The following is a 24,611-nucleotide window of genomic DNA, read 5'->3' as shown; positions in this document are numbered from 1 at the left end:
AAGTCTTGGGACATGTGAATTCTCACGACTTGGGTCTATTTACTTCTCAAGATTTGGGACAAATGTCGTCTGAAGACTTGGACTGGTAAATTCTCAAGACTTGGGACGAGTGATTTCTCAACACTTGTCACAAGTGACTTCTCAAGACTTGGGACGAGAGACTTCTCAAGACAAGGGACGAATGACTTCTCAAGACTTGGGACGAGTGACTTCTCAACCTTGGGACAAATGACTTCTAAAGTCTTTGGACGAATGACTTCTCAAGACTTGGGACAGGTAACTTCAGAAGACATGTGATTAGTGACTTCTCAAGATTTGGTACAAGTTACTTCTCAAGACTTGGACTGGTAACTTCTCAAAACTTGGGACGAGTGATTTCTCAAGACTTGGGACGAGTGATTTCTCAAGACTTGGGACAAGTGAATTCTCAAGACTTGGGACAAGTGACTTCTCAAGACTTGGGACAGGTGACTTCTCATGACTTGGTACAAGTGACTTCTCCAGACGTGGGACAAGGGACTTCTCAAGACTTGGGACAAGTGACTTCTCAAGACTTGGGACACGTACTTCTCAAGACTTGGGACAAGTGACTTCTCAAAATTTGGGACAAGTGACTTCTCAAAACTTGGGACACGCACTTCTCAAGACTTGGGACACGCACTTCTCAAGACTTGGGACAAAAGACTACTGAAGATCTGTGACACGCACTTCTCAAGACTTGGGACAAGTGACTTCTGAAGACTAGGGACACGCACTTCTCAAGACTTGGGACAAGTGACTTCTCAAGACTTGGGAGACGTGACTTCTCAAGACTTGGGACAAGCACTTCTCAAGACTTGGGACTAATGACTTCTCAAGTCTTTGGACAGATGACTTCTCATGACTTGGGACAAGTGACTTCTCAAGACTTGGGACAAGCGACTTTTCAAGACTTGGGACAAATGACTTCTCAAGACTTGGGACAGGCACTTCTCAAGACTTGGGACAAGTGACTTCTCAAGACTTGGTACACGCACTTCTCAAGACTTGGGACACGCATTTCTTAAGACTTGGGACACGCACTTCTCAAGACTTGGGAAAAGTGACTTCTCAAGACTTGGGACAAGTGACTTCTCAAGACTTGGTACAAGTGACTTCTCAAGATTTCGGACACGCACTTCTCATGATTTGGGACACGAACTTCTTAAGACTTGGGATAAGTGACTTCTTAAGACTTAGGACACGTACTTCTCAAGACTTGGGACAAGTGCCTTCTCAAGGCTTGGGACAAATGACTTCTCAAAACTAAGGACACGCACTTCTCAAGACTTGGGACACGTACTTCTCAAGAGTTAAGACAAGTGACTTCTCAAGACTTGGGAAAAGTGACTTCTCAAGACTTGGCACACGCACTTCTCTAGAATTGAGACAAGTGACTTCTCAAGACTTGGGACAAATGACTTCTCAAGACTTGGGACACGCACTTCTCAAGACATGGGACACGCACTTCTCAAGAGTTGGGACTAGTGAATTCTCAAGTCTCGGGACACGCACTTCTCAAGACTTGGGTTACGCATTTCTCAAGACTTTGGACACGCACTACTCAAGACTTGGGACACGCACTTCTCAAGACCTGGGTGAAGTAATTTCTCAAGACTTGGGACAAGTGACTACTCAAGACTTGGGTACACTAAGTTCTCAAGACTTGGGACACGCTCTTCTCAAGACTTGAGACAAGTAACATCTCAAGACTTGGGACCAGTGACTACTCAATACTTGGGACACGCACTTCTCAAGACTTGAGACAAGTGACTTCTCAAGAGTTGGGACAAGTGACTTCTCAAGACTTGGGACACGCACTTCTCAAGATTTGGGACAAGTGATTTCTCAAGACTTGGGACAAGTGACTTCTCAAGACTTGGGACAAGTGACTTCTCAAGACTTGAGACACGCACTTCTCAAGACTTGGGACAAGTGACTTCTCAAGACTTGGGACAAATGACTTCTCAAAATTTGGGACACTAACTTCTCAGGACTTGGAACAAGTGTCTTCTCAAGACTTGGGACACGCACTTCTCAGGACTTGGGACACTCACTTCTAAAGACTTGGGACAAGTGACTCCTCAAGACTTGGGACACCCACTCTCAAGACTTCGGACACACTCTTCTCAAAACGTGGGACATGCACTTCTCAAGAACTGGGACACGCATTTCTCAAGACTTGGGACTATCACTTCTCAAGACTTGGGACAAGTGACTTTTCAAGACTTGGGACAGGTGACTTCTCATGACTTGGGACAAGTGACTTCTCCAGACGTGGGACAAGCGACTTCTCAAGACTTGGGACAAGTGACTTCTCAAGACTTGGGACACGTACTTCTCAAGACTTGGGACAAGTGACTTCTCAATATTTGGGACAAGTGACTTCTCAAAACTTGGGACACGCACTTCTCGAGACTTGGGACAAAAGACTACTGAAGATTTGGGACACGCACTTCTCAAGACTTGAGACAAGTGACTTCTCAAGACTTGGGACACGCACTTCTCAAGACTTGGGACACGCACTTCTCAAGATTTGGGACAAGTGCCTTCTCAAGACTTGGGAGACGTGACTTCTCAAGACTTGGGACAAGCACTTCTCAAGACTTGGGACTAGTGACTTCTCAAGGCTTTGGACAGGTGACTTCTCATGACTTGGGACAAGTGACTTCTCAAGACTTGGGACAAGCGACTTTTCAAGACTTGGGACTAATGACTTCTCAAGACTTGGGACAGGCACTTCTCAAGACTTGGGACAAGTGACTTCTCAAGACTTGGGACACGCACTTCTCAAGACTTGGGACACGCATTTCTTAAGACTTGGGACACGCACTTCTTAAGACTTGGGTCACACACTTCTCAAGACTTGGGACAAGTGACTTCTCATGACTTGGGACAAGTGACTTCTCCAGACGTGCGACAAGCGACTTCTCAAGACTTTTGACAAGTGACTTCTCAAGACTTTGGACACGTACTTCTCAAGACTTGGGACAAGTGACTTCTCAATATTTGGGACAAGTGACTTCTCAAAACTTGGGACACGCACTTGTCAAGACTTGGGACAAAAGACTACTGAAGATTTGGGACACGCGCTTCTCAAGTCTTGGGACAAGTGACTTCTCATAACTTGGGACACGCACTTCTCAAGACTTGGGACACGCACTTCTCAAGACTTGGGACAAGTGCCTTCTCAAGACTTGGGAGACGTGACTTCTCAAGACTTGGGACAAGCACTTCTCAAGACTTGGGACTAGTGACTTCTCAAGACTTGGGACACGCACTTCTGAAGACTCGGGTCACGCATTTCTTAAGACTTGGGACAAATGACTTCTCAAGACTTGGGACAGGCACTTCTCAAGACTTGGGACAAGTGACTTCTCAAGACTTGGGACACGCACTTCTGAAGACTCGGGACACGCATTTCTTAAGACTTGGGACACGCACTTTTCAAGACTTGGGACAAGTGACTTCTCAAGACTTGGTACAAGTGACTTCTCAAGACTTCGGACACGCACTTCTCATGACTTGGGACACGCACTTCTCAGAACTTGGGACAAGTGACTTCTGAAGACTTGGGATAAGTGACTTCTTAAGATTTAGGACACGTACTTCTCAAGACTTGGGACAAGTGCCTTCTCAAGGCTTGGGACAAATGACTTCTCAAGACTAAGGACACGCACTTCTCAAGACTTGGGACACGCACTTCTCAAGACTTGGGTTACGCATTTCTCAAGAATTGGGACACGCACTTCTCAAGACTTGGGACACACACTTCTCAAGACCTGGGTGAAGTAAATTCTCAAGACTTGGGACAAGTGACTACTCAAGACTTGGGTACACGCAGTTCTCAAGACTTGGGACACGCACTTCTCAAGACTTGAGACAATTGACATCTCAAGACTTGGGACCAGTGACTACTCAATACTTGGGACACGCACTTCTCAAGACTTGGGACAAGTGACTAATCAAGGGTTGACACAAGTGACTTCTCAAGACTTGGGACACGCACTTCTCAAGACTTGGGACAAGTGACTTCTCAAGACTTGGGACAAGTGACATCTCAAGACTTGGGGCACGCACTTCTCAAGACTTGGGACACGCATTTCTCAAGACTTGGGACTCGCACTTCTCAATACTTGGGATACACACTTCTCAAGACTTGGGACAAGTGACTTCTCAAGACTTGGCACACGCACTTCTCTAGACATTGAACACGCACTCCTCAAGGCTTGGGACAATAACTTCTCAAGACTTCGGACAAGTGAATTCTCAAGACTTGGGACAAGTGACTTCTCAAGTCTTGGGACAAATGACTTCTCAAGACTTGGTACAAGTGACTTGTCAAGACTTGGGACGAGTGACTTGTCAAAACTTGGGACATGTGACTTTACAAGACTTGGACCAATGACTTCTCAAGACTTGGGACGAGTGGATTCTCAAGACTTGTGACAAGTGACTTCTCAAGACTTGGGACAGAAGACTTCTCAAGACTTGGGACACGCACTTCTCAAGACTTGGGACAAGTGACTTCTCAACACTTGGGACAAGTGACTTCTCAAGACTTGGGACTCACACTTCTCAATACTTGGGACACCCACTTCTCAAGACTTGGGTCACGCACTTCTCAAGACTTGGAACACGCACTTCTCAAGGCTTGGGACACGCACTTCTCAAGACTTGGAACAAGTGACTTCTCAAGACTTGGGACACGCGCTTCTCAAGACTTGGGACACACACATCTCAATATTTGGGACCCTCACTTCTGAAGAGTTAGGACAAGTGACTTCAAAAGACTTGGGACAAGTGACTTCTCAAGACTTGGTACATGCACTTCTCAAGACATGGGACACCCACTTCTCAAGACTTGGGACACGAACTCCTCAAGACTTGGGACAAGTGACTTCTCAAGACTTGGGACACGCACTTCTCAAGACTTGGGACAAGTGGCTTCTCAAGACTTGGCACAAGTGATTTCTCAAGACTTGGGACACGCACTTCTCAAGACTTGGGACAAGTGACTTCTCAAGTCTTGGGACAAGTGACATCTGAAGACTTGGGACAAGTGACTTCTCAAGACTTGGGACATGCACTTCTCAAGACTTGGGACACGCACTTCTCAAGACTTGTCACAAGTGGCTTCTCAAGACTTGGGACAAGTGACTTGTCAAGACTTGGGACACGCACTTCTCAAGACTTGGGACTCGAACTTCTCAAGACTTGGGACAAGTGACTTCTCAAGACTTGGGACAAGTGACATCTCAAGACTTGGGACACGCACTTCTTAAGACTTGGGACAAGTGACTTCTCAAGACTTGGGACAAGTGACTTCTCAAGACTGGGGACACGCACTTCTCAAGACTTGGGACAAGTGACTTCTCAAGACTTGGGACGAATGACTTCTCAAGACCTGTGACAAGTGACTTCTCGAGAGTTGGGACGTATGACAACTCAAGACTTGGAACATGTGACTTCTCATTTCTTGGGAGAAGTGACTTCTCAAGACTTGGGACGAGTGACTTCTCAAAACGTGAAACAGGTGACTTTTCAAGACTTGGGACGAGTGACTTCTCAAGACTTGTTACAAGTGACTTCTCAAGAATTGTTACAAGAGACTTCTCAAAACTTGGGACAAATGTCTTCTCAAGACTTGGGACAAATAACTTCTCAAGACTTGGGACAAGTGTCTTCTGAAGACTTGGGACGAATGACTTCTCAAGACTTGGTACAAGTGACTTCTCAAGACTTGGGACGAGTGACTTGTCAAAACTTGGGACATGTGACTTCTCAAGACTTGGGACAAGTGAATTCTCAATACTTGGGACACGCACTTCTCAAGTCTTCGGACAAGTGACATCTCAAGACTTGTGACAAGTGACTTCTCAAAACTTGGGACAAGTGTCTTCTCAAGACTTGGGACGAATGACTTCTCAAGACTTGGGACGAGTGACTTCTCAAGACTTGGGACTGGTGACGTGTCATACAGAGATCGGACCGTCAGAGAGCGAGTCATGCACCGACCGCATTCGTCAGACACAGTACATCAGAAATAGACTGACAGAGACCGATACGGCAAGGCATCAGGTAGGGGAATTTTGAAAAAATCAAAAACTGCTGGAAACTCTCTAGAAAGCGCACAAAACCAAAGAAAAATTAAAAAATTTCACATTCAAATTTTTTTTTGAAAATTTTCAAAAAAAATTGGTTTTGTGCGCTTTTCAGACAATTTCCAGTATTATTTCATTTTTCGAAAATTTTAAAAAATTTGAAATTTTTTTCTAAGATATCCCCAAGAGATACGTTCCAAACTCGGTGAATGCCTCTCCCTGTCTCTGCCGGACTCGGCCTCTTATCTCACCCGTTGGCTGCACCAACCGGCGTTTGCAGGTCGCGATCTTTGTCGGTGAGGGTCTGTCTTACGTGTTGACTGCCGCACCTTGGCTCCTTAGAGACGACACGTCAGAGACGTGTCATACAGAGACTGAGTCATGCACAGACCGCATTCGTCAGACACAGTACATCAGAAAGTCTGACAGAGACTGATACGGCAAGGCATCAAGTGGTGAAATTTTTAAAAATTTCATAATTTTCAAAAAATCAAAAAATGCTGGAAATTGTATAAAAAACGCACAAAACCAAAAAATTAAAAAATTCACATTCAATTTTTTTTGAAAATTTTCAAGTTTTTTTGGTTTTGTGCGCTTTTCAGACAATTTCCAGCATTTTTTGATTTTTCGAAAATTTTGAAAATTTCAAATTTTTTCACAAGTCACCCGAAGTGATGCATGGCAGCCTCGGTGAATGCCACGGCCTGTCTCTGCCGGACTCGGCCTCTATCTCACGCGGTTGACGACTGCCTCGATGTCTTCATCAATCGGTCTCTGCAGGTCCACGTGTGTGGCCGACCGTGTCTGCCCGTCTCAATCTCTGCCTTAAGAGCTGTCTGCTGCCCCTGGGATTTTCAGAGACTGCACTTCTGAGGCCGTATGAGGCAACGACCGCCTTCTTCAGAGACAGGGAAGATAAGAGAATCCGACGGAGACCGGTCCTGCAAAGCATTAGGTGGGGAGAATTGTGAGAGAAATTTTGAAAAATTCTAAAATTTTCGGAAGATCAAAAAATGCTCGAAATTATCTAAAAACGCACAAAACCAAATTTTTGAAAAATATCACATTCAATTTTTTCTTCGAATTTTTCAAAATTATTTGGTTTTGTGCGCTTTTCGGACAATTTCCAGCATTTTTTGATTTTTCGAAAATTTCAAATTTTTTTCACAAGTCACCCAAAGATATGCATGCCAGCCTCGGTGAATTCCACAGCCTGTCTCTGCCGGACTCGGCCTCTATCTCACACGGTTGCCGACTGCCTCCGTCTTCATCAATTGGCCTCTGCAAGTCTAGGTGTGTGGCCGACTGTGTGTCTGCCCGGATCGATCTCTACCTTACGAGCTGTCTGGTGCACCTGGGCTTTTCAGAGACTGCACGTCTGAGGAAACGACCGCCTTCTTCAGAGACAGAGTAGATACGAGACAATCTGACAGAGACCGGACCTGCAAGGCATCAATCGCATCTAACCTTCTTCCGTTATCCAGTGTGTCTGCAATGTCCTGGCAAACTGTGATTACTTGACTTCCACATGAATATCCCGGCCTGAACCCATGTTGACCCTCGATTAACCAATTCTTACCGAAGAGGCAATGCAATCCCAGGTTTCTAAACATCTTCCTGCCAGGTGTTTGCCCCAGCACAACTCCTCGCCCACACTGGAACTTTGCCTACATCTTACTCCCTGTAGCTTGACCCCCTTGTGCTTTGCCCTCCCTTTGGGCTGTATGCGCGTGCGCACATGCACGTACAATATATATGTCATATCGTTGAACTCACCAATATAATTCTCTCTTACGCATGAAGTACAGCTAACATAAGAAAACTGTCAAAAGCAGATGGTACTGCAATTGTCTATAAGTGAAGGTGCACTTTTGGGCATGTAATGGAGGTACAGCATGATAGTGTTTTTTTTCCTAATTGACACTTAATTGTAGTGTTGAGGTTTTTCTGAACAAAGAGGCTAAAAGTCTTGAAAGCCATGGTCTTAAGATTTAGTGAACAAGTTATCATGGTGATCTGATAAAATATGGGTTGTTTATACCAGAAATGTTTCTATACAGGGATTCTTCTTTTCATCACAATGTCCAAAATGGCTCTGGGTTTCCACCCATCTTCCTATCCAATGCATCTTTCCTCGTGAGTAACCCAAACAGAACATAAAGCTGATTAATCATCTCCACACTGAGTACAATTGTATATCCAGTTTAGAGGTTAAGTGTACACAATGCAGTGAGTTGACTTGGCACGATTTATTCATTTTACATCAGAACAGTAAGAATACATGCTCACTGAGACAACTGTAATGTAACCAATACGCTGGTCTCTGAAAAACTTATATTTTGTAAGGAATGCTGCAGGCTGACGTCAGAAATTGTAGATTGTAGTTCCTGAAAAAGAGAAATGGTTACTGTTATCCAACTTGCCCCCTCAACCAGGCACAGTGCGCGAGTCTTCGGGTGCTCCGTGCACTGTCTATGGATGGTGGCGTATTAACTTTTGTGAAAGGGAACTTAACATTTTGACATGAGCTTTCACTACCTGAGATGTTTTATGTTTAAAAGTATAAATTACTTATTTTTTAAAATCTAACAAAGGCGAATAATTAAAAATGTAATTTGTTCATCACACATGAATATTCTGTAAAAAAAAACTTGGAATTATTATGTGGAAATGCTACGAGCACTCGCTGAAGCAGCCAGCTTATGAACTCAGACCATCTTATAGGCATGCGCTTTTGTTTTGGATTGAAAATAAGTTCCAGTCACTTTTACTTTAATATCAATACCCCAACTTTTGAAATCATTTACTGTATTCTACAGCCAACACGAAGTTTGGAAGTGTGTTATAAAGAACCTGCTTATAATGAAACTTATTACCAAATCAGGCACTCCATAGCCAACTTGTATTTATGGAAATGAAATAAACCAAGTGAAAAATGTAGCTACCTCGTTCCTTTGCTGCAAACTTTGCCACCCAGCCAGTTCCTCCATTGTGAATGCTTGTTGTGTAGCGTACTGAGATGGTGCCAGTGCTACCCTCATGTAGCACAGGGTTGTCCTATTGACAGTGATGGGATATATCAGAAGAAATGACAATGCATCACTAACAACGAACAACGAAACTCTTAGCTTTGTTGGTATCGCCTGTCACTTATTTTTCATTTACACTTTAACACAAGCTGTTCTTTCTACAGATACATCTCAACATAAACTTTATGCCACAAAAATGTTCACTGCACATAGGACTGTAAAAAACAAATATATATATATATATATATATATACACATACACACATATATATGTAACTTAACGACACACATTCTGTCCCATACACCACAGGAGGAAATAAGTGGACGTGGTTCATTCATTATTTTATAGCAGGGATATGGAAACTGCTACATATTGTTGTATAATATTTCCTGTTCTACAGGGTTATTCATAATTCCCTGACACAATACAAAAATTCGCTACACTTGAATGGTGCAATGGATGGCAACATAGGACATGCTGATAGAATGAGAAACTATCCAAGTTTATTATACATACTTCATAAATGTTCTATGTGTCCGCCCTTTGTGATGCGGCAGACGTCAAGCAGATCCCGTGGCAGAGGCGGTACAAAGACCTGGTCCTGAACGTACCACCATAAGAAAAAATCACATGGCATCAGGTCAGTGATAGGGGTGGCCAACGAAGCAGCGCATGGTCATTGGCAGCCGTACATCTGATCCAACGTTGTGGCAAATGCCGACTGAGGTAGCCGCGGGCGGACGAGGCGGTGGTAGTATGGCAGAGCCCCATCTTGCTGATAAATGAAGTCATCGCTGTGATCATGAAGCTGCGGCATTAGTCATTCCTGCATCATCTCAAGACAGGACGTGCCAGTGATGGTTGCCTCGGCGAAGAAAAATGGCCCGTACACCTTCTCTTTGGATATGGCACAGAAAACGTTCAGTTTCGGTGAATCCCGAATGTGCTCAATTGTGGCATGTGGGTTTTCACTTCCCCATGCCCACACATTGTGTCTGTTCACCTTCCCATAAATGTGGAACGTAGCTTCGTCGCTGAAAATCAGTTTTCCAGTGAAACAGTCTTCTTCCAAGTGCTGCTGCATGTCGGTACAGGACTGAAAATGTCGGGTCTTGTCTTCATCAGTTGTAGCCTGCAGTAACTGCAGCCTGTACGGCTTAACCCGCAGACACTTATGAAGAATTCACCACAGGGGTCAGGGAATTATGAATAACCGTGTACTTACCGAACTGAGCAAGGTGTCATCTATCCACATGAAAATCCTGAATGTTGTGATCTTCCAAATGACTTCATCCTGTTACAACCTCCTACGTAAATTGTCGTTCATTGCCACAGTGCCAGAAAGTATTGATTCTATTTTCCCTTGTTGACATGTGATGAGAATGTTAGTAAATATAAACAAGTAATGCCCCCACTCACCTCTCCACAATATTTTGCCATGAATGTCTCCGCATTGGTCTCGGTGTCCACGTCATACAGCTCCACAAAGTCTGAGTCACATGTGCTCTGTGGTCCAATGTCAAACACTGAAAGAGAAGCTTTTTAATTTTTGAATTTGTTTCTCACTTGCAACACTGGAGATCTCATAACCATTCAACTTATAACTTTTTATTTAACATCAAATGTGCAATATTTATCAATGAATACTGAGATCCTCATAGTGTTCAAAATGAAGTCGGCTATCTTCTGCGTTGTTGAGCTGTGTAGGTTGGTAGAAGTTTACCACAATTTCAGATGTCCTTGCTGCCTCCATCATTGCCATTATGATGGAGGCAGCAAGTACCCTGGAACACTGGTAAACGTCTACCAGACTACATGATACTACAACCCAGAAGACACCCATTTTATATGAAGTAAAATGTGTCTTATGGAAATGGAGTGGGCTGTCTTACCTGTGAACTTTAGGACAGGCTGGGTTCCAACAGGCACTGACACATCCCAGCGGCAATGTGAACTGTTACGATAGTTGACAGGGTACATTGGGCTGGTGAACACCCCACCATAGTTGAACAACCTGCCACCACAACCACGACCTGCAGAATAAATCATGCAGAGGCTACAATCAGCGGACTACGCAAGAGAACTCAGCAACTGTTCCTGTCTTATGTCTAGGAGAACTGAGGAAAATCATAAAAACTGCAGTCAGGTAGGTAATGAGACTGAATCCAGCTGGGTATGCGGCTACCAAGAGGATCTACCAAGTAGGATTTGAGGTTTTCACGACGGTGAGTCTGAAGATTGCTGTCTTCTGGGTTGTTGCGCTGTGTAGTCTGGTCGATGTTTACCAACGTTTCAGAGGTCATACTGCCTCCATCATCAGGGCGATGAGTATGAAGATTGCTGTCTTCTGGGTTGTTGAGCTGTGTAGTCTGGTCGATGTTAACCAACGTTTCGGAGGTCATACTGCCTCCATCAGCAGGGCGATGAAGATTTCTGTCTTCTGGGTTGTTGCGCTGTGTAGTCTGGTCAATGTTAACCAACGTTTCAGAGGTCATACTGCCTCCATCATCAGGGCGATGAGTATGAAGATTTCTGTCTTCTGGGTTGTTGCGCTGTGTAGTCTGGTCGATGTTAACCAACGTTTCAGAGGTCATACTGCCTCCGTCATCAGAGTATGAAGATTTCTGTCTTCTGAGTTGTTGCGCTGTGTAGTCTGGTCGATGTTAACCAATGTTTCAGAGGTCATACTGCCTCCATCATCAGGGCGATGAGTATGAAGATTTCTGTCTTCTGGGTTGTTGCGCTGTGTAGTCTGGTCGATGTTAACCAATGTTTCAGAGGTCATACTGCCTCCGTCATCAGGGCGATGAGTATGAAGATTTCTGTCTTCTGGGTTGTTTTCATTTTCGTACTGAACACCATAAGAACCTGAAATCCTACTTCATCCTATACTTGTAAAAACCAGTGCTGTCTGATTGTGTGTTAGTTGAGTTTGATTACTGGTGCTGAAAGACATGGACATATAAACTGAGATGTGTGGAACAGAGGAAATAATAAGCATGGAGAAATCTGTGAAATTTGATGTTCTCATGACAGTATGTCAGTGTTCTTCTGGATTGTGATGTCAAGTGGACTTGTACGTAGATACCAACATTTCTGAGAAAAATATTGTCCCCAATTTTAGCCCTGAAAATGATTACAGTATGTTTCTCCAAAAAGTTGGTATTTGTCCACATGGTGTCATAGCCCAAAATAATATCAACACAGAGAACTCTGTCAGAGACAGGTTGGTACAGCCATCTAAAGGAAAGGATGATGGATGATTTGACCATAGAGTTTTTAAAGGTTTGCCCCCTTTTACAGAACAGCACAGATAAAAGTCACCAAACATGGGGGGGGGGGGGGGGAACTTTGTAATTTGTAATTTCCATCTAGCAGTTAATCAGGAAACTTGGGTGAGAAATGGCCACTGAATTTTGCTTACAAAACATCTAGTATCATGCTCGTAAGGTTCTTTTACATGCTGTAAATCTACGACATGGGACCGCCAGCTTTACTTTCCCTCCGAAGGAAGTTGTGGTACAGATTTTTATCACCCTTAAAAATCCATCGACCTCGGCCGTGATCGAACCCGCGAACCTTGGGTCCGGTGGTGAGCACGCTAACCACTAGTCCACAGAGGGCGACAAGTTTGCATTTCTGACTGTAGGAAAATAAAATAAGGTGCATGGATTTGGAACAGCTGACAATAGCATAAATTCCATTCCAAATTTTACAGAAAGCCAATAAGCCATTATCAATTATTATATGGCATAATATGTAGATAGTAAAACAATCTTTGCTGTAAGATGAGACAGACTGTTAGATGGCACAAAATTGAATGTCCAGAGGAAAATTCTAGGTCATGCCCAGCATGTCGGACAAAACCCCTAGAGTAACAAGCCCAGGTGGCAAGGTCCCAGGCTTGGATGGTAAGTGCTAGAGGTAGCTTGGGGGTGACTAGTCCTGTAAGTGACCAATCACTTGGAAGGCAGTCTCAAGGGTATACAGGCCCAGTGGGGCCAAAGCAGTGGATTCTGAAACCTGTGGGCAGGGGAGGAGGGACACATGGGAGAGGGAACCTGGAAAGGAAAGAATTGGGGGGGGGGGGGGGGGCAAAGCCCTGAGGTAGGAAATCCCAACTCTAAGCAGTAAGAAGGGGAAAAGCTAGTGGAGTAAAGCCCGTGTGGGAGGGCATGACCCTGGGGTGCCAAGCTACCATAAATGTGTCTTGTGTGATTTGCTCCGAAGGGGGACAAGACTAAGGTGTTAAAGGCCTGGGTTTAAAGGACCCCACTGAGGCTAAACTTCAGGTGGAAGCCCCAAGGAAAGTACAACCCCTGGGATTACTTTGCTCCTTGGGAAGCCTCGTCTCTGGACTGTGGCATCACTAGGGGCTTGCTCAAAGATGTGACAAAAGACATGGACAGAATCACTGATGTTGAAAGTCGGGGAGGGGGGGGGGGGGGTAGGAAGGATGAAGGCATGAGAGAAGAAGCCCACAGGGCAAAGCCCAGAACTAGGCAGTCCTTTGAGGTTTGCCTATAAGAAGTACACATGAGGAGTGAAGCCCAGACAAGGGGTGTTTGACAAGGCCCAGATAGGGCCATGCTACTGGAAGCAAGTCTTTTGAGCAACACCCCAAAGGGATGGGAAGGCCTAATGGGGCAAAGACCTGGGAGAAGATTCCTGCAAGGAGTAAACTCCAGGGCAGAAACTGTGGCAGGATAAGAATCCTGGGGTGTAATCCGCTGAGATCACTTTGTCCTTTTGTGAAACCCTGGGGGTTGCCTAGTTACCAGGGGACATTCTTGGTGGGGGGGCTAGCTAAAAAAACAACAGACAGGTAGAAAAACAGACAGAAAAGGCTGGAACTATGAGGTGTTCTTGGCTTATGTTAAAGTGGAAAGTACACTTACAACCTTAGTCCATTGAAATTTGTTGGGAGAGTACTAGACATACAACATTAGAAGTTTAATAACAACGGTGATGATTATATTAAAAAAAATATATATACACATACACACATACTGATTACAACAAATATACAACTGTTGTACTAATGAGTATACTATGATCCATTTTCACTATCTTATGGAAAAAATGTAACTACAAAAGTCCTACAGATAAGAATGAGAAAATACAAACAGAAATTTTGATTCCATGAGATAGAACAGCTGGAGGTAAAAATCTCTTCACACAACAGTGTTCTTAAATGTGGAGGCACCACGAGCTTACTTCCATGCCCCCTATATGCTTTCGTGGTGTTTTGCATAATTACAGGAACAACGATAAGTTCTACCTCATTGAGAGTGAACTACTTACGCAAACTTATGGAAATACCTTGATCAGTGGTTGTGTATGTAATATCCAGATGGTCGTAATTTAACGAGTCTGCAGACAGTAGCAGCAACAGAGCATTTCCTGTTGAGAAGATGGGATTTGGCAACTCATAGCCACAAAGACGAGCCAGCGGAGGTGATTGTCGAGTGGCGCCATCTCGTACCTGTAACGGGAAACAACTTTTGTCCTTAGATACTGAAAGCCTTCAGTTTCATGTTAGAAACAAATTATATGGGTTTTGATGTTTCATGCATTAACAAAGAGTTAATTGTTTTGTGCTTAAGTCCAAACACTCACAGCATTGGATGAAATGCGCTCCGTGTTTCGTTCGCATTGTTTTCATCATCATCAAACAGTCAGAAGCCGGGCCACTTACCGACCTGTTCTGGCCTCAAATGATTAACAGTCTCTTCAAAATCTGTCTTTGGTTTCTTATGATGTCTGCAGTCATAGCTAACTTAGGTCTCTAGCCACCTGTTGCTTCGTCAGTCACTGACTACAGTGACTGGCAAAGCAACAGATGGCTCGAGATAAATTTCCAGATGAGGTAAGAATTTTTCTTCACTGTGACAATGTTCAGATCAGCTTGGGGACTAAATTAAGGAGGATGAGTGGTAGAAATGGCGGATAAGAGAAATGCATACAGAAGTTTACTAGTAAAACCAGAAGGTAAGAAATACTTAGGAGACCTAAACACAGATGACAGCACATATATTAGAACATGCCACACAGAAATAGGGTTCAAAGGCATGTATTTTTATTTATTTAGTGTTCCGTCTGATGACAGGTCCATATGAACATGATCCTTCCATCCTTTTCTCGGACTGGGACCTGTTCATATACGTTCTTGGCAGATGATCCAGAAGTGGTTTGCCATTGCCTTCTTCTGTGTGAATGGAGTAATTGTTGGGATGCCACGGAGGAAAACTCCGTGTTGCCTAGACCACGGCCTTGCCCAACACAAGTTATAAATTCGGGCACCGCCAGGAATCGAACCCGAGACCCCAGGATTACAAGGCCAGCGTTCTAACCGCTAGACCACCTCATCTTATTATTATTTAGTGTTCTGTCTGACGACAGGTCCATATGAACAGGATCCTTCCATCTTTTTCTCGGACTGGGACCTGTTCATATTCGTTCTTGGCAGATGATCCAGAAGTGGTTTGCCATTGCCTTCTTCTGTGTGTGAATGGAGTAATTGTTCGGATGCCATGGAGAAAAACTCCGTGTTGCCTAGACCACGGTCTTGCCCAACACAAGTTATAAATCCGGGCACCTCCGGGAATTGAACCCGGGACCCCAGGTTTCATAAGAGGCGGAAATTTTTTTGCCCAGTTGAGTGACTAGCAGATTCTAAAGGACTCTTGTTCCATGCAGTTAGTAATGTGGTCAAAGCACACGAATCTCGTCACTCAGTTACTATAATGCTGAGGTATAAAATAAAAATGCTTTGAGCTTTATCTTCTCACTCGCACGGACCCAAACATCTTGAGAGGTACATTTATGATTCATATTCCCACAGTGGGTTATTAAAAGTCTCTGACTTATAATTGTGAATGTAGCCCCTGCTCAGTGGATGTTTGCCTTACTGTAGCCATTTTGCCTGAGTCTTCTTCGGATGTTTGATTTATCTGTTGAGGTATAAGAACAACAACGCGTCTTTGTGATGACTGATGGTGAGAGCTAGCATGCAGGTACAGATATGTCATAAGATGGCTGTCTTATGGGTTGTTGCGCCACGTAGTCTGGCAGAAGTTTACCTATGTTTCAGAGGTCCTTGCTGCCTCCATCATCAAGGCAATGGAGGCAGAAAGGACCTCTGAAATATCGGTAAACTTCTGCCAGACTACGTGGCGCAACAACCCAGAAGAAGTGGTTTGCCATTGCCTTCTTCTGTGTGTGAATGGAGTAATTGTTGGGATGCCACGGAGGAAAACTCCGTGTTGCCTAGACCACGGCCTTGCCCAACACAAGTTATAAATCTGAGCACCACCGGGAATTAAACCCAGGACCCCAGGTTTCATAAGAGGCAGAATTTTTTTTGCCCAGTTGCCACTGTGAAAACGTCAACTCCTATACAGATATGTCTTATGTGGGTTTTCTGCAGACCATACGCCTCAGAACTCATCTAAGTTTTCTCTTCATCAACGTATCAAGAAACGGTAGTGATCTGTCGTCTTCCACTACGTTTGGGAGGCTGCTGTTGAGGTATTCCTGGAACTTCCTTAGTTTATCATTGACATGGGGTCAGACCATGAAGGTGTCATCAACATATCTGAACCAGTGGTCCAGTACTTTGTGCCAGAACTTCTCCATGTAGAAACTGGTCATTACTGGAGCAAATGATAAACCCATGGCAACCCCACCTGCTTTGTCATAGAACTTACCATTTAGGGAGAGCAGGTTATGTGAGAACTTGTCAGAACAGATTGAAGGTCCTAGTTTTGCTAGAAATGCTAGAAGTGCTACAAATGTTGGCCCAGTAGTTATGAATCTACTGGAATCACGGCGAACAGAGAGACCAGATCAAAACTGAACAGAATATCAGTATTCTGCAAGTTCATGTTGCGGAGTTTCTGGATGAAGGCCTCTGAGTTTCTTATATGGTTTTCAGACACCCGCACTATTGGACTCGGTAGAACACACTCCTTGTGTATTTTAGGAAGTCTGTAGAGTCATGGTGGGGTTGACTCCACCCACTGACGTTACTGGCTCAGTTGTGATGTCTGCACAAAGGAAGCGAGGACTAACGTTTTACAGCAAAGAGAGAAATATCATTGCCAATGTGGTAAAGTGTTGTGATGAGAAAGCTGGCGTGGAATCAACTGTCAATATATTGCTCTGCACCCACCTCAAGAGAAGATTCCAGGCACTGTTCGCTTCTTTGTTGATGGAAACTCATGAAATAGAGTGCAATGGTAGAGTTGTCTGGTGCGCGAATCATCAGAGTACACTCTGCAGACACCTGGTCCATATAGATGCGTCCCTGTACCCCTGTGTAATTCCTGTTGCAGCCTGCAGGACATAAGCAAGACACCGCTCTAACACTATATCTCGTTACCTATTAGGCAGTGACTGCCGTTTATTTGGAATCAAAGTTTGACTTTTGTAAAAATGGATATCAGCTCTATGCACTCATTTAAAGTAAAAGTAAAAGTTTGTCCCACTATACGCCATGTAGGCGTTTGGGGTGAGTGGAGGTATAGCTTCTCTCTTCCTTGACCTCAGCACTAGATGGGGGTGAGTGGTCAGCATCACGCCCCAGCTGCGCTTTACCCCCGGGAAAGGACCCCGGTACCCATTGTAGAGGAGGCTGGGTGGGCCCCAGAGCCGGTCTGGACGCAGAGGCTAGAGGAAAAATCCTCTGCCCCCGGCGGGGATCGAACCCCGGTCGTCCAGCCCGTAGCTAGTCACTATACTGACTGAGCTATCCCGGCCCATCTATGCACTCATTTAATAGACTAAAATACTAACTTATAAGTGGCTACAAACTCTTAGTTCCAAACAGGTAGCATTTCTGACATGATCATCCACTCCATTTGCCAAGTCAGACTGTTACTAATATCATTAACATAGTAAACTGATTTTTTGATATGTATTAACTACTTTTTCTAAAGTACTTGAAAAGGTTATATACGAGTTAAGCCATCAAGCACCCTTGCATCCATTTTATTGGTCTTGTAAAATGCAGCATTTTTTACCCAACTTCCTTTCTTTTTAAGAAAAACAGGCATATCTCTCGTTCCAAATAAGCTTTTGAACCATCTGACAAATCTTAATGAATGAATATATTTAACTGTAACACATGGTTAGGTGGATTGCATGTAAGCAGTGAAGCATGGTTGACACAAGTTATAACCACACAGCTCATTCAATGATCACAGCACAGAACGTTGAGAAGATGTTTACATTGGCAGATAGACCTGTGATTCTAAACAAAGAACAATTCAAAATCTGAATAAGGTCAGGAGACTTACAAAACTCACTCACTCTGATGATGGAGACAGCAAGGACCTCTGAAACATTGGTATAATTCTACCAGATGACACAGCACAACCCAGAAGACAGCAATCTTCAGACTCAATGCCGTGAAAACAATTACTTTAAACATTAATAAACAGAGATTACATGTTGACAGCTAATTAAGGACCGAATAAAAGTACCTTGAAATGCATAGCGTAACTTGAAGCCCTTGCCTTCCACTCCTGAATTGCTTTGGAATGACAACTGAACAGTATTTTGCTCAGAGTAGTAGTCGATAGGCAGCCCATGCCCACAGAATGTTGCCTTGGTCAGTGGATAGTGGGTGCCCTGGACAAATATACAGAGGATATTACAGTAAAAACTGCGGGTGTATGAGGCTTCACACAAAAACATTACAGGTTTTTGTACATGCTCTATACCAGTGGTATTCAACCTTTTTTGTTCACGTACCCCCAGATATAATTTCTCTTCAACTTTGTACCCCCAAAGTTGTTGGTGTATAATTCAAGTTATACATAGTATATAATCTACATATAAAATAAGTTAAATAAATTACATTAATGATTATTCAGTGTTTATCATAAAACAATATTTTTTTTTTAAATTTCACGTACCCCCTAAGATGTCTTCGTGTACCCCCAGGGGAACGCATACCCAAGGTTGAATACCACTGCTCTATACAACCAATGAAAGGAAAATATGCTTGTTAAGTACTGGTCTGTCACAAGTGGTACAAAATAAAATATCGTCATTTTTAAAAGTCTTCTTAAGCACCTTCGTTAGGCAGGTATTAGGATAATTTCAGAATTTTATGAGAGCTTGTTTTTTGTAATTAGTTATACAGCAATCCTCACCAACTACTGACATTAAATTCTGCAAATACAGCAGTTAGAAAGGCCAAGGCATTATCGAAAATTGGGAACTGGCAGACCTGCAGATGCATATGCACAATGCTTGACACAGGATATAAATCGGGATCACAAAACTGTGCATTGCAATGGTTATCTGGAAGGCAGGAGAAAACCAGTTTCAGATTCAATTTTAGCCTTGCCCTGAGCAAATATGGATCTCCTTCTATGGAAGACACAGATTTTCCCATGTATATATGGCAGAACTGGACAGAAAACCACAGATACTTAAAATCTGCAGCTGGAAAAGAACTGGTAGATACAATAACTAGTGGGATTTGTAGATCTGTTATTACATTTTTAATATAATTTAAAAATAAAGACAGGAAAATCTGCCGACAAAATAGATCAGTTGATATTTATATTCTACTGTAATTATTTTATACAGACTGTATATAAATTATCTTTACAACTTTACTCATAAATAGAGCCTTTGTGAAAAGATACAGACCCACTGTCTGAGCGTCATCTATGAGGGAAACTCTCAAAATTTGTTCTGAACATTCAACTTGGGCACCATTTGTCACATGTGCAATGTCCAAACGATATTCAAGCCCCATCCATGCACGCTGCAGCATGTCAATATCAAATGTTGAAACAGCAGCCGCAATTCTGTCCTTCAAATCATTGATGTCGGCCACTGGAATTCGGTACGCGCAGTCTTTTACGTATCCCCAAGTAAATAAATCACAGGGTGTGATATCTTGTGACCTGGCTGGCCAAGTGCTGGGATCAGCATGGCGAATCCATTAGTTCTGATAATTAAGGGCCGTTTCACACTGTCGACTGGTCGCAGGCGACCAGTCGCTGAATGACCACTAGGTAGAAAAGCTAAGTACGAGCTTACACACGACGGCGACCGCGACCAATGGCCGCCGTCGACCAACAAGCAGTGAGCGACGCACAGAAGACCAACGACCACGAGATACATTGATGGCAATCACGTGTTCACATTGCGGGCGACTCAGTCAGCGACCAGAGCTCAGAGAGGTGACATATCCGTTGTTTCTTGTTTTCTCCCGTCTTGTTCATGTCACTCAAGTGATCAGTATATCATGCGTTTTGATACTGAAAGATTTATTTCTGCTGTAGAGTCACAAAGAGCCATTTTGGACCTTGCAAGTCCCGATTATGCAAACAGGGAGTTGAAAAAGAGTCAGTGGGAAGAGGTTGTGGAATTGTTTGACGAATTTTTATCATTATAGTGATCTACTCGACGTCCATACTGCTTGACTGCTTCCAAAGTATTTTTTTTACTGAGGCTCAGGCCTCTGTCTGCGTTGGTCGCCCTGCTGGTCTCCTCGTTTGGTCGCTGATGGTTTTGGTCGTTCAGCGACTGGGTCGACAGTGTGAAATGACCCTAAGGGATGCACACATAGTCTAGTGGTTGTGTGCCATCTTTTCTGGAAAATATATGGCAGGCTGCAGTTCTTGTAACCGTGGATAGACAAAGTTTTTCAGCATAACCAGGTAATTTCTGGATGAGACTGTTGCTTCAAAAAAGGAAAAAGTGTCTGATAAAACAGCTGTGCAATAGGCCACACCACACACTAACTTTGGGGCTGTCTCTAATGTGCTCCCGTGTAGCATGAGGGTGTTCTGATCCCCATATGCACGTGACGTTCCGTGAAACGCGGAAGATTGCCCTGTCAGAGAATATGATTTTACTCAGAAATTCTTTGTCTTCATCCAGTTTCTGAAGCATGGTCTCTGAAAATTCCTCACAGGTTACACTATCATCTGACGTAATTTCCTGCGCCAATTGCAACTTGTAAGAATACAGACACAAACATTTTCTTAAAACCTGATGCACTGTCACACGCAGCTTCTGCAACTCACGTGCTGCAGCTAGAGTAGAATTATGTGGACTGTGGACAAAGATCCTGCTTGCTTAACATTCAACATTTTCGTCAGACAAACATGGACACCTCGTACTCTTCACGTGCAAGACGTTTCTGGTCTCCTTAGAATGTTTGCGCCGGGCATCGATCTGTGGTCTTGATATACCGTTCTGAAACGTCTTTGGACCAGTGTATCCAATTTTGTTTTGATAAACCACTCCATGCAGCGTGCTTTCTCCCGTTGGTTCATGGCAACTGACCTAACTCACAAAACAACAGTCTACCACCTACCAGCAACTCATTAAAACTTCAAAAGTTTCTTTCACAGTGGTTGCTCAGTGTATCTATGTCTTTTCATAATAGTAAAGTGGCAAAGAAAATTTTATACATCCTGAATTACTTTGTTTGAATGGTGCAAAATTTGTCTTTTGCTCTGAGGCAATATACGGAAAACAGGAGTTCAGTACTTTATATATCTGCCATGCATTACACACTTCATTTGTGCAAATACAACATAAGCATTAAAATACGAAACAATATGCAGACATTGAGATTCAAATTCATAAACGTAATCTTCCCATGAACACTATTCATGTTTATGTGAGCATGGCTAAAGCACCCAAGTGTAGCCTTCAGCACCTTTTTTTGTTTTGTCAGACTTCACCACATGACTCAGAAAAGTCATTAACATGAATTCACGTTTTTCTCCAAATTACACATATATATTCGTATCCTTGTTTAACAGACATGTGACATAAATAATTATAGTTAATGGATGGTAGAGAAATGCCAAATACGAGGTGCTATCGGAAAGTTTCCAGACTGCGCCTATAAAAAAAACCCCGTACACTTATCTCAGGTATTAAATTCATCCATCACCCTCGAAGTAGTTCCCCTGGGAGTGAACACAACGATCCCAGCGCCGCTGCCAAGCCTGGAAGCATCCCTGGAAATCTTTCTTTGTCAGCCTGTCAAGCACCATCTGCGATTCTGCCTGAATCTCTTCTATCGTCTCAAATCTCCTTCCCTTTAGCTGAATTTTCATCTTTGGGAAGAGGAAGAAGTCACACGGAGCTAAATCCGGCGAATAAGGAGGGTGCGGGATGACGGCCATGGTGTTTGAGGCCAAAAACTTAGAGGGCGGTGTGCGCTGGGGCGTTGTCATGATGCGTCGCATGTGGAGTTCTTCCTTTAGAATCAGCTGACAGGTCCCATAGCCTATCCCAACAATGTCGCACAAGTCGTTGATGGTACGACGTCGATCTTCATGAATGGCCTGCCAAATCTTCGTAACATTTTCGGGCGTTGTGCTCGAAGATGGTCGTCATCATCGACAGAGGTTCGGCCATTTTTAAAACGTGAATGCCACACAAAAGTTTGTGCACGACCCATTGCGGACTCCCCAAATGCTTGCTTTAGCATTTCATAGGTTTCCGTAGCCGTTTTGGCGAGTCTTTGGCAAAATTTGATGCACACGCCATTCCGAAATCGCAGGAGGGTCGGTGTAATGCACTACCAAAACGCCCGTAACTAAGAAACAAATGCTAATTCGATGATGCCGGCTGGCACACTGATTCACTATGAATGTAGGCCGCACCCCCTAGCGGCAGAAGCTCGTACTACATCCGGTTCGCCCTCTATTGACACAGTCTTGAAACTTTCCGATCGCACCTCGTACAGACAAATACAAGATTATGAATGGCTGAAATTATGATACCAGCTGTACATTTACATCACTTCCGGCTTGGGCGTTAGGAAATTTCAAGCACTTAGTTTTTGTTGCACAGAGTGTACATTAAGGAACAAATAGACACTCTGATACAAAAAAGACATCTGCATTACCAACTCTGTTTTGAAATATCAGAACTGAACACTTCAACTAGATATTTTGATACAGCCAACCTCTTCAATGAAGAGCGCCGTAGAACTATATTTATTGTTAACATCCTTACTTACTCTGTAAAATGTGTGGTAGTTGTTCGGTGATCCACCATTAAAGATGAGATTCTGGCCGAGTCCCTCTGTTATCACATAACGACTCTGCAACAAGGAAGTATTCATGTTAAATAATGGGAATTGACTAAACTTGGCCAGGTAAGCCTATGATGTAAGACAATTTGTTATAATATATTCATCACAAACTTTGTACATACTTTCCTCAAGACGGCCAGATCGAGGAGCGCAACTGTTGAAATTAAATTACAGTTCCTACTAGCCTCAGCAAAAGGACTGAAGCAACTGAATAGAAGGTGTTATACATTTGCTGCTTAATTATTCAAATTATTTGTGTGTTATGGCACTGAGAAGGCTCAAGCTACAGAAATTAAACATTTGGCACCTGATTAAGCGAACAGACTACAGGAACGTAAGAGACAAAAACCATGCTTCGTTATTAACTCATCTTAAAAATTAACAATGTCCTGTGCAGTGCAACATATTATAATTATATATTGTTTTATAATCCCTTTCCAACTGCAGAGATCATGTTCCTGGAAAAACACTGTTGTTGGTAAGATCAAAGTTTATGTCCATTGGTATGCCATTACAGCTCTGTCGCCAGTAAATGTGCATCTCTTGGCATGAAAGCCATGAATTTCAGAACAACTTTCTCCAAAAAATGGTGAAATTGTTTTGCATATGATTTATTAATGCCTACAAGTTTTACCTGAAATAATTTTCAGTGTATGTATTAATTACAGTTTGATACAAAGTGTTACAGCTATCAAATTTAAATTTAAATTAAATTAAGATAATACAATCTATGTTAGTAAGTATCTCCTCATCATCATCATCTCGCTGTCAAGGATTTTGAGCCTTGTGACCCGTTCCGGCCTCAGTCATCCAGGAATCTTTGTAAAGGGCGTCCTTTGTTTCTTTTTCCTATTGGTTTATGTTTCAAAATTTGATGTGGAAATCTGTCCTTGTACATTCTTCGTACATGTTGGATCCAACTCCTTCTGTATCTGTGGATTTTTTTCCAATATTGGCTCTGTTTGTAGTTATTTGTCGATGACATCAATTCTTTTATGATCTCTCCATGTGTATTTGGCTGTTTTTATTAAAAACATCATCTCTGCTGCTGCAATTCTTGATTTGTTGCGTTGTTTCATTATACAGGTTTTGCATCCGTAAAGAAGTGTAGGTATGGCCAAGGTTTTACATATTTTCAATCTAGTTTGTGTTGGGGTCTTAGAGGCTTTAAAGATTTGATTAATGATGTATTTAGATAATTTTGCTGGGAGATCTTTTTCTGTTTCATACGATATTGTATATTCCAGATAGTTAAATGTGTTAATTTGTTGTATGATTGTGTTATTTATTAATATCTTGGATCTGATGGGATCTTGTCATTTAAATGCCATGGTTTTGGCCTTGTCTGTAGACAGCTTTAAGTTATATTTCGA

General features: G+C 43.1%; 1 protein-coding gene across 2 annotated transcripts in view; it reads right to left on the bottom strand.

The window, feature by feature from the left end:
- Positions 1 to 8,356: 8,356 nt before the first annotated feature.
- Cubn (Cubilin) overlaps positions 8,357 to 24,611 on the bottom strand; it is a 218,656-nt gene continuing 202,401 nt past the window's right edge. For both annotated transcript variants that reach the window (XM_087357091.1, XM_087357090.1), the window contains exons 64-71: positions 23,164 to 23,247; positions 18,638 to 18,785; positions 17,326 to 17,489; positions 14,475 to 14,637; positions 11,045 to 11,185; positions 10,572 to 10,678; positions 9,068 to 9,179; positions 8,357 to 8,509 (exon numbers count right to left, since the gene is read on the bottom strand). In XM_087357091.1, the coding sequence (XP_087213217.1) occupies positions 8,487 to 8,509; positions 9,068 to 9,179; positions 10,572 to 10,678; positions 11,045 to 11,185; positions 14,475 to 14,637; positions 17,326 to 17,489; positions 18,638 to 18,785; positions 23,164 to 23,247 (942 nt within the window). In that variant the 3' untranslated portion in view covers positions 8,357 to 8,486. The remainder of the gene's footprint in view (positions 8,510 to 9,067; positions 9,180 to 10,571; positions 10,679 to 11,044; positions 11,186 to 14,474; positions 14,638 to 17,325; positions 17,490 to 18,637; positions 18,786 to 23,163; positions 23,248 to 24,611) is intronic.

Source organism: Zootermopsis nevadensis, unplaced genomic scaffold, assembly GCF_977971745.1.
Source record: "Zootermopsis nevadensis isolate Lab colony 2312 unplaced genomic scaffold, Znev_1.0 Znev_ptg000028l, whole genome shotgun sequence".
Lineage (NCBI taxonomy): Eukaryota > Metazoa > Arthropoda > Insecta > Blattodea > Termopsidae > Zootermopsis > Zootermopsis nevadensis.
This window is presented reverse-complemented; position numbering and strand designations above follow the sequence as displayed.